The 11,247-nt window shown below is 36.6% G+C and overlaps 1 protein-coding gene and 1 pseudogene across 3 annotated transcripts in view; one reads left to right on the top strand and one right to left on the bottom strand.

Moving 5' to 3' along the window:
* Positions 1-11,222, top strand: part of LOC106870743 (divergent protein kinase domain 1C) — a 22,700-nt gene extending 11,478 nt beyond the window's left edge. For all 3 annotated transcript variants that reach the window (XM_052967290.1, XM_014916933.2, XM_014916942.2), the window contains 3 exons: positions 2,077-2,241; positions 3,546-4,394; positions 6,319-11,222. In XM_052967290.1, the coding sequence (XP_052823250.1) occupies positions 2,089-2,241; positions 3,546-4,394; positions 6,319-6,549 (1,233 nt within the window). In that variant the 5' untranslated portion in view covers positions 2,077-2,088 and the 3' untranslated portion in view covers positions 6,550-11,222. The remainder of the gene's footprint in view (positions 1-2,076; positions 2,242-3,545; positions 4,395-6,318) is intronic.
* On the bottom strand, positions 314-432 carry LOC128250167 (5S ribosomal RNA; annotated as a pseudogene).
* Positions 11,223-11,247: the final 25 nt, after the last annotated feature.

Below are 11,247 nucleotides of genomic sequence, written 5' to 3' on the forward strand. Positions count from 1 at the left end.
AAGTGGCTGAGCACTCCAAAGACACATGTACCCTTAACGTAGTTCTCGGGGAGATTCAGCGTGACTCAGAGTGTGACAAGGCTGGCCCTTTGAAATACAGGTACAACAGAAACAGGGAGAAAGAGTGAGAAAAAGTTGTCGTGAAAGAATACAGCCAGGTTTGCTACCATCCCCTGCTGGAGCCTCGTGGAGCTTTAGGTGTTTTCACTCAATAAACACTCACAACGCCTGGTCTGGGAATCAAAACCGCAATCCTATGACTGCAAGTTCGCTGCCCTAACCACTGGGCCATTGCACCGCCACAAGTGTGAGATGCTTACAGCACCTAGGTTTCCCAAGTGGTCACCTATCTAAGTACTCACTAGGCTCAACGTTGCTTAACTTCAGTGATTGTATGAGAACTGGTGCTTTCAATGTGTTATGGCCATTGTGTGTATATATACATACCTATACATATATGAATAATTATTACACTTTAACTGCTATTTCTAAATTTCGGTATGTGGTGAAGCAACTGTTGCTGATCCCTTAATTATGTTTATACCTATACATATGTATAGGTGTGTATATATACACACAAAGATTCCTTCAGGGAATTGGACCTGCTTGTTATGTAGAAAAAGTCTTGGGAGAAACTCCATAAGGTCTACCCAATGCAAGCTATGGACACCTAAGAGGTGCAGCAATATCACTAGAAGACTAACAGAGAAAGTAGTCTTTACATGTGGCAGATGTGCAGGTACATTAAACATCAGGAATGTACAAAAAAATAGACTCACTTAAATGTTAGTGTTGATCCTTAGAAGTAGTTGACAGTTTCTGTTACTTAGGTGACTAAGTTAGTAGTGGGGGAGTTTGTTCCAAAAGTGTAGCTGCTAGAATAAGAATTGGCTGGGCAAAGTTCAGAGAGTTATTACCTCTGTTGGAAATGAAGGGCCTCTCTTTCAGAGTGAAAGTCAGATTGTATGATGCTTGTGTACGAACAGCTATGCTACATGGCAGTGAGGCATGGGCTATGACTACTGAGGATATGCGAAGGCTTGAAAGAAATGAAGCTAATATGCTCTACTGGATGGGTAATGTCAGTGTGCATATATGACAGAGTGAAAGTGATTTGAGAGAAATACTGGGTATACAAGGCATCAGATGTAGTGTGCAAGAAGACTGCTCTGGTATAGCCATGTAATGCAAATGACGGAAGACAGTTGCATCAAGAGGTGCTGATTTCTAATTGTAGATGGAGCATGTGGGAGGGGTAGACCCAGGAAGATGTGGAACGAAGTGGTGAGACAGGATCTACAAGTGTTGGGACACAGAGGGGATGACAGGGAACTGAGACTCCTGGCAGTTTGGTGTGCTTGAAAAGACACATCAAGTGAAGTAAAAGCATGGCTGTCCTTGCACACAGGCTGTCCGTTGCATCTCTCCAGCTGAGCATTCCTAACCTTGTGGGTTCATGGGTGCTGGTGCCACATAAAAAGCACCCGTACCTGTGCTATGTAAATGTACCTATGCTGGTGCTGTATAAAAGCACCCAGTACACTCTGTAAAGTGGTTGGTATTAGGAAGGGCATCCAGCCATAGAAACCATACCAAAACAGACATGGAGCCTGGGCAGCTCTTCAGCTTGTCAGTTCCTGTCAAACTGTCCAACCCATGCCAGCATGGAAAATGGATGTTAAATGATGATGATACCTCCATCATCATCATCGTCGTTTAACATCCGCTTTCCATGCTGGCATGGGTTGGGCGGTTTGACTGAAGACTGGCAAACCAGGAGGCTGCACTAAGCTCCAATCTGATTTGGCAAGGTTTCTACAGCTGGATGCCCTTCCTAATGCCAACCACTCTGAGAGTGTAGTGGGTGCTTTTTACATGCCACCGGCACAGGTGCCAGTCAAGCAGCACTGTCATCAGCCACACTCAAATGGTGCTTTTTATGTGTCACCGGCACAGGTGCCAGTCAGGCGGCATGCTTAAATGGAGTTATGTACATATAAGTATATGGATAGCTATAATTAGTAGAATCAATTGTATCTTGCTGTCTTTTTTCAAATCTTTTGTTTATCATTTCAGAAGTAAAGTAAAATGGCTGTAATCCAATTGAAAAAAGGACGTACTTTAGTTTTTGTTGCCTTTGTTTTATCTGCATTTGGCTGTTATTTTGGTGTTAACATCTACATTGCATGGAAGCGTAATACCTGTTCTAATGAAGTTGGTAAAGAATTCCTTCGCGAACTGGTAAGTTAATGAATGTACAATAAAAAGCAATAAGAGATAAAAATTTAAAGTGGATTGAACATCCACTGCATCTTTTCATATTTGGTCAGTGCCATATGTTGTATTCCTGCACATGTACATTTCCTTAACTTGGATATGAAATAATTTGAACTTAGCATTATACCTTCTCATTTAAAATGTGTGTAGGACCATTAATAAATATTGCTATGAAAGAGATTGTATATAGTCTAAGATGGTACTTCTGTGATACAGTGATATAGTTAGAGCATGTACTACTCAGAGCACCTCTTGAATTTTCCACCCACTGCCCTCCATACAGGCTTTTATAAGTAGACTCAAAAATGACAAACTTGTAAAAGACTGCCTGTGGGAGACAGTCCCCATCACCAAAACCCCCAGCTACATTACCATTCTTGTAGGTTTCACATTGAAACAATCCTCACATCAAGATTAGGTATCTACATACAATAGTTTATGTCATATGAAAACTTGAGGATACATTCTGGCACCTCATCAGTATCATCTTTATCTTCCAGCTACTCTCACCCACCATCATATAATTCAGGGTAGCCATGTATCGCCTCTCTAGCGAGACACCTGTGTTTGTCCTTCTATCATACTTTAACCTCCAACACCTAGCATAAAACCACCTTCCTCTCTCTTATATGCACGCCTACTTAGGTGAGGGGCTTTTTTCCTTTCTTTTGTTTTCTTTATCTTACAACTTACTTGGTGACCTGTTTAGTGCTGTGTCAGGATTAAAAAAAAACAGCCAGTAGACATTGTAAAGTGGCTCATATTAGGAAGAACATCCAGCCATAGGAACTATGCTAAATCCAACATTGGATCCTAACAGAGCCCAATGGCTTCTTGAATCCTGTCAAAATATTTAACCCATACCAACATGGAAAATGAATGTTAAATGATGGTGGTAATGATAATGATAATTATGATGGTGGTGTATGGTGAAAAGTATATATATAGTCACCAAACACTGGTTTTGTATAGTCTTCTTCACTGAAAATAATATTTCTGTGAAATTTGAAATTGTGTAAATGGTAATTGAGTTCTAGATTAAATGTTTTATGGGATTCAATTTTGTTCCTCTCAGTTACAAACTCAAGTGCTGTTTGATTTAATTTTACCTTTTATTGTAACAATTACTAAAAATAAGTAACATAAATTTATTGGAGAGAATCAATCAACTAAACTCTGTTGTCCTACAAAAATTACTAATTTATCTAAATAACTAATGTTTTTACAGCCTGACTGAATCTTTTCTCTTTGTTTTTTTCTTATTATAGTGCGATTTATACCAAAAGAAAATAATTGGTGGCAACCTCTGTTCTTCTATATGTGTGACGAAAACGATAAAATTTGACCACTGCACAAACTACCGTGAAGGTAAAGTGGTCATTATAGCAAACACAGAAAAACAAAAGCACCCACTTATTCTGAAGTCTTCCCAGCACAAATATGAAAATTTCAACACAATATCATTCAAAATAGATGGCCGCATAGAGTATCCAAACATGGATTTCTTTCGTAGATTAATTTATGAATCAGTTTACCTGAACCTTGGAATAAACCTAACAAAAGGAATAGATGTAATTGAGCAAGTGTGGTCAATGAATCCACTGACATTTATGCAAACTGTGAAAGGATTCCCTGAGGCTTCACATATCTTAATGGACAGTGTGTGGTCTCTGATACAACAAGAAGAGTACTTAATGTTGCGAATGAGTCAGCATTTACCTTACATTCCTCGCCTCCATGGTACATGTGGTTATATGTATGCTGTGGAGAGCGCTCCTCCCCCCCAGATTTTTTACTCTTCTGTAGTTAAAGGTGGATGGTCTGCTCGAGTGAAGCTTGCTCTTGCCATTCTGGATGTTGTTCGTGCTCTTGACTCTGATTATCATGAACCTCTTCATTTGTGCGATGTAAAACCAGAGAACTTTGGAATCAGTGATGTTAACAACCAAGTAAAATTAATTGATACTGACTGTATATTCAGGGACTCTACCATCAAACAGATATTCCATAACAAATCCTGTAGAACAGATGAAGACTGTACATTTTTTGACTGTAAAGGATGGTGTAGAAGAAAGGTAGATAAATGTGCAAATGAACGCATCAACACAAATCTACAGGTAATTTAGTATAAATTAATTGTCTAAAAGCTCTTATACATTCAATACTGTGGCATAGTCATGGCTCTGTGGTTGAGTAGTTTGCTTTCCAACTACTTGGATTTGGGGTTCAGTCCCACTGCGTGGCATCTTAGGAAAGTATCATCTACTGTAGCCCTGGGCCAACCAATACCTTGTGAGTAGATTTGGTAGATGGAAACTAAAAAAACCCATCATATGTATGTATGCATGTTTGAATGTGTATATATGTGTGTGTACGTTTTTGTCTCCTTATCTTAACATAATATGATGGTTATAAGTGCATGTCACTGTCATACAAGTGGTGTCATTAATTTTCCAGTCTTAAGGTGGTGAGCTGGCGAAATGCTTAGCGGTATTTCGTCTGTTTTTATGTTCTGTGTTCAAATTCCACTGAGGTCGACTTTGCCTTTCATCCTTTTGGGGTCGATAAATCAAGTACCAGTTGAGTAGTGGGGTTGATCTAATTGACTGTCCCCATCCCCCAAATTTCAAACCTTGTGCCTATAATAGAAAGGATTAATTTCCAGTCTTTTGTGAAAATGTCTGGCTAAAGGGTTTGTAATATTAACCTTGCATTATTGCATGTCAGGTTCAGTTGTTTTTACCTGTCACTCTTCCACTGACACTCTCTTTCCAAGCCACTTTGACTATCCATCAACTATGCTCCCTCTTCCTACCTAAAATTGCCCCCTCCCCCGTATATGGCTGCCATTCTTTTAGGTCACTCTTTACATCCATCATCCTCGTTTACCACTGACCATTCCTACATCAACTCACCATTTCCTCTTTTCTTTACCTACAAACAGGTAGATGCCATTTACCCTATGCCACTACTATCACTCTCTTTACATACTTCCACTATCACTCATTACTCCCTCAGTGCTGTCTCTCCCATTTCTCTACCCGTTCCGCTCGTCTCTTCTGCTAATGCCTTCCTCCTTGCCCTAGTTCATCTTTTGCAGTAGCCCTCTCTTCTATCCACTGATGGCCACATTATCCTGAATGAATAGAGACAACACAAAGCAGTAAGGATCCTGAGGCAAGCAACCCCGTATGCACTCTGATATCATGATAAAATGTATTTTGTGAAGTAGTGGATGAATGAATGGAGATGTCACAGGAACATGACAACCTCTCCAGTTCTGGAACCATGAAAAAATGATTTTTTCAATTCTATTTTACTATTATCCACATATAAACTAGCGCATGCACTCAGATTCCCCTACTCGATTTTTAATACCTCCGCCGAAAGAATACGTATCCAGAAGATGCTCTCATCTAAATTTGCTAATTCACGGTATGAAACCTCCAACTGTACCAAGTCAGTAGCTGGGGTGGGTGCACTGAACGTGTTGCTGCTAGAATAAGAATAGCCTGGGCAAAGTTCAGAGAACTCTTACCTCTCCTGGTGACAAAGAGCTTCTTGCTCAGAGTAAAAGGTAGACTGTATGACGCATGTGTACGAACAGCCATGCTACATGTATATACATATCCATCCATCTATCCATCCATCCATACACACACACACACACACACACACACACACACACACATGATGAGCTTCTTTTAGGTTCCTTCTGCCAAATTCATTCACAAAACTGTGGTTGGCCTGATGCTATTGTAGAAGATACATGACCAAGATACCACATAGTGGGACTGAACCCAGAACCATGTGGTTTGGAAGCAAGCTTCTTACACACAGCCACACCTGCGCCTATGTGCAAAATATTTGACTTGTTCGATTCTTTAATGAATGCTGAATTAACTTTGATTTAACATAAGTAACAAATATGATTGTTTATCAAAGATATGTTTTGAATTTATTTAGAACTTTATGAACAAAAATTCATTTATATATACTCTCTTTACTCTTTACTCTTTTACATTATTTTTCTTTTACCAGGTTGTTTGTGAACACATTTTCATGGGCAAGTATTTCTTTATTGGACTTCTTAAGAAACCACCTATGAGACTGAAAGAACAACTTAGCAACATTCTTAGAAGATGTGCCTTTCCTGTAACTTATAATAATAACTCACTTGTGAAGTACTACAAAAGAAAAGTCTATTGGGAACTCTATCGTTTACTTCAGCGGAGTATTGGAATTGGTGTGCCAATGCCAACAGATCCTTAGTAAATGAAGTCTTTAGCTAAACACTAATTTCTGAATAGCTTTATGAATTTACATTTTATTATTATTATTATTATTATTATTATTATTAAGGTGGTAAGCTGGCAGTATTGTTAGCATGGCAAGCAAAATGCTTAGTGGCATTTTGTCTGTCCTTACATTCTGAGTTCAAATTCTGCCGAGGTTGACTTTGCCTTTCAACCTTTTGGGGGTCAATAAAATGAGCACCAGTTAATCACTGGGGTTGATGTAATCAACTAGCCTCTTCCTCAAAATTTCAGGCCTTGTGCCTATAATAGAAAGGATTATTATTATTATTATTATTATTATTATTATTATTATTATTAATATAGAAAGGATTGAGGTAACTCCTCCTGAAGATATAGAGTCAAAATTAAAAGAAGAGTGCCATTTGTTATCTGGTGAACGATATTTCGACATCTCGTGTGTCTTCAACTGGTTCAAAAAATAAATTTGTCAATCTACTTCATTTTGGTTAATATAGAAAGGATTGAGGTAAAATAATAAGGCAACAAGCTGGCAGAATTGTTAGCACTGAGGGAAAAATGCTTAGTGGCATTTCATCCATCCTTATATTCTAAGTTCAAATTCTGCTGAGGTCGACTTTGCCTTTCATCCTTTTGGGGTTGATAAAATAAGTACCAGTTGACTACTGGGTTGATGTAATCGACTTACCCACTCCACAAACCTGCTGACCTTGTGCCAAAATTTGAAACCGTTATTATTATTATTATTATTATTATTAATATTATTATTATTATTATTATTATTATTATTATTATTATTATTATTATTAAGGCAGCAAACTGGCAGAACCATTAGCATGTTGGGCAAAAGGCTTCACAGCATTTAGTCGATCTCTATGCTCTGAGTTCAAATTTCACTAAGGTCGACTTCATCTTTTTGGGGTCGATAAATTAAGTATCAGTGAAACACTGGGGTCAATGTAATTGACTAGTCCTGTCCCTCAAAATTTCAGGCCTTGTGCCTTTATTAGAAAAGATTATTATTATTATTATTATTATTATTATTATTATTATTATTATTATTATTATTATTATATTTTCTTTACAGTGTAACACATATTTTATTCTAACTTTGGAAGTCTGCACATGAGTAATTATTTATATGATTGACTAACCGACTACCTTTCTTATCACTAACCACTCTTTAAATTAGTAGTGATGTGCTGTAAGGTAATGTCAAACAGAGTTATGTACCTTAGTAATCTATTAAGTATATGTAAACATACTTAGTCTTTGAAAATAGTTTTGGGTTAAAGTCGTAATGCTCAAGCTAATATGTACACAATACCAGGAAGGGAATATCTTTCTAGACTCTTCTCAGGTCTATCATACACAAATCTTAATCTTTCTGACTAGACATATGCGTGGTGTAATGCATAATGTGCCTTAGTAATGTCTGGATACGAGCCTATAGTTAGTCTGTAGCCCAGCAGTTTAACTTTACAGTCATTGTGTCTACTGGATTTATAATTTGTAATATCCACGTATTTTAAATGTTTGTACATAAATCTGTCCATATTAGCACATTTCCATTAGTTCTTCCAATCTACATTATACATTTACATGAATTAATGAATCACTTCTCTAATATCATCCACAAAACCTTGGGAGTTGTGGGAATTGCCTAGGACTTGGCAGGCTGAGGTTAGTATTGTTATGTGGCTTCCACTAAAGGCCCAGTATATTTGGCTGCAAATAAAGTTAATATTGTTATGAAAGGGAGAATAAAGTTCTCACTAGTGTGATAATAAGCTGCACAATATTATAGTTTGGTAGGTAATCATGGGCAGCAAATGGAAGAATTAATCTGATATATATAATTTAAAATGATACTATTTGAAATACTATGCTCTAGTTCTACAAAAGGAAATGAATAATGGATCCATAATTAATTCTGAGAAATGATGTTCATTGATCACGTGACTGATTAAAAATATGCTACACATTCTCTTTATTAACTTCTGGTATGCTTTTATTGTGAAGTGGACTATATAAACTGGTGAATGAATGCCTGATGGTCAGTTGAAGTACTACAGTCAGTGTGAAATCAGTTGCCGAAGAACTACAGTTGGTATGAATCTGGGTGACGAAGAGCTATATTACATGAGACATCCAGCTGTGTACTCTGGGCACACTGGCTTGCTGGACTGGTCTGTGGTTTCCCAGCTGCTGACTTGGCTGTTGGAGTCATGTTAGTGTCGGGAGGCTGTGTGTGCAACAATATCGATAAGTTTTTGTTATATAGTCCCCTGTGCCCAGTGATTATTGAATATTTCAGCTTTATTACAAAGGTTCTTAAGGTAGTTGCCACTATTGCTTACAATCCTTCTTCTCTCTCTTTATATATATATATATGTATATAGTTGTGTGTGAAGGCGTGTAGCCTGGTGGTTAGGATCATGGTCATGAGACTGTGAGTTCAGTACCCAAACTGGCAGTGTGTTGTGTTCTTGAGCAAAACACTTCATTTCATATTGCTCCAGTCCACTCAGCTGTAAATGGGTAACCATGTGACTGACTAGCATTCCATTCAGGGGGAATGATTGGCCTGTGGCCTAGCCAGTAAGGTGGAATCATTCAAAAAGCTATAACAATGCAAGAAAGCACATTGTGACTAGCGGTGTTTAACAACATCCAGTAGTCAGGTTGATAGTTACACACACACACACACACACATATATATATCTGTTAATATAATATGTGACAATTATTTGGTAGCCATGATAAAACTCTGAGTTTCGGATGTCAGGGCGGAAACCCACGCCAGCATCTCCAGTTATCGGGCCATCAAAAAAAATGCTATGGAAATCATATTTACATAATATCGAGGTCTCTTTTATTCTTTTATTGTCTTACCATTTCTATCAATATATATATATATATATATATATATATATATATACATATATATATATATATAGAGAGAGAGAGAGAGAGATATGTATATTTGTGTGTGTACTCATACACAAATATACACATGTTCTTTGAGTTATTTCTTTATATTTGAAAGGATGGAAGAACATTATCTGAGTTTGATCAAACATGATTGTATTTATATCCATAATTATTATCATTAAGGTGGCAAGCGGACAGAATCATTAGCACACTGGGCAGAATGCTTAGTGACAGTTCATCTATCTTCATATTCTGAGTTCAAATTCCACTGAGGTCAATTTTACCTTTCATCCTTCTGGAGTTAATAAAACAATTATCAGTTGAGCACTGTGGTCGATGTAATTGACTTATCCCTCCTCTAAAATTGCTGGCCTTGTTCCAAAATTTTGAACCATTATTATTATTACTAAAGCAGTGACTTGATAGAATCTTTAGCACATTGGACAAAACACTGAGCAACTTTTCATCCATCTTTACATCCTGTGTCCAAATTCTGTTAAGGTCAACTTTGCCTTTAACCCTTTCGTTATCGTACTTATTTTGACATGCTGTGTTTCTTTCAGTTATTTTAAATATAACAAAGAATTTAGTAAAATAACTTAGTTATCATTAAGCTAGTGTTAGGAACATAAATTGTGACTAAGGTTTGGTGGAAGATTTTAATTCAAAACTTATGAAAACAAGACATTTGTACTATAGAGCCAGAGCTGGTTTCAGCCAGGTTGGTATTGAAAGGGTTAATCCTTTTAGGGTTGAATTGACTTACCCCTTCCTTCAAAATTTTAGGCCTCATGTCTGTAATAGACAGGATTGTTATTACTATTAAGGTAGCAAGCTGGCAGAATTGTTAGCACACCTGACAAAATGCTTAGTGGTATTTCATCTGTCAAAATGGACTGATAGAATAAGTACCAGACTTTACAAAAATTAGTACAGGGGTTGATAACTTTGACTAAAATACTTCTAGGCAGTGCCCCAGCATGGCCACAGTTTAATGATTGAAACAAGTAATAGATATTAGTCTTTATAGCTGGAAAGTGAAGGTTACAGATAACTTAAAAATCATACTTGGCCTGGAGTGGGTCTAAAGAAATTCTTGATCACAATAATCCAGTTCCTAATCACATGCTTCCATTACCTTGTATTGTAATACAAACTATTCTTTATGGCAAAACTAAGTATATTTACATATACATCGAAAGCTCTGTTGTATAAAGTTTAATTGATTGAACTTTTGAGTATAACCAATGGTTATCATTTCAGGAGAAATGTAGGATTCAATGATCTGAAACACATTTTATCATATCATATATGGTTTCTTTTGAAATTTCTAATACATTTGAATTTCTAATAAATTATGCATTTATATTTGTACGTTTGCGCATATATGTGTGTGTGTAAAAGATTTCTTTTTAAAATTATCTATAAAACACTTTAAAACCCCCGGATTGATTTAATTCTAATGGTAAATATGAAGAAGAGTTTTATGTAAGTATTTTTGATTGATTGGTTCCTCAGATATTTGTCCGAAGAGCTAACCTCATTTGAAAGTGCTTACACAAAAGTGTTCTACGTATCATGTTTTTGAGATTGATTTTAGATAGTTTTAAATTTTCATGTAATTTTCAAATATTGTACATGTATCAAGATCTCATATATTATGTATATTATATACATATGTGTGTATGTATATGTGTGTGCGTGTATATATATATATATATATATATATATATATATATATATATATATATATATATAT

Source organism: Octopus bimaculoides, chromosome 1 (assembly GCF_001194135.2).
Source record: "Octopus bimaculoides isolate UCB-OBI-ISO-001 chromosome 1, ASM119413v2, whole genome shotgun sequence".
In the NCBI taxonomy this organism is placed as follows: domain Eukaryota; kingdom Metazoa; phylum Mollusca; class Cephalopoda; order Octopoda; family Octopodidae; genus Octopus; species Octopus bimaculoides.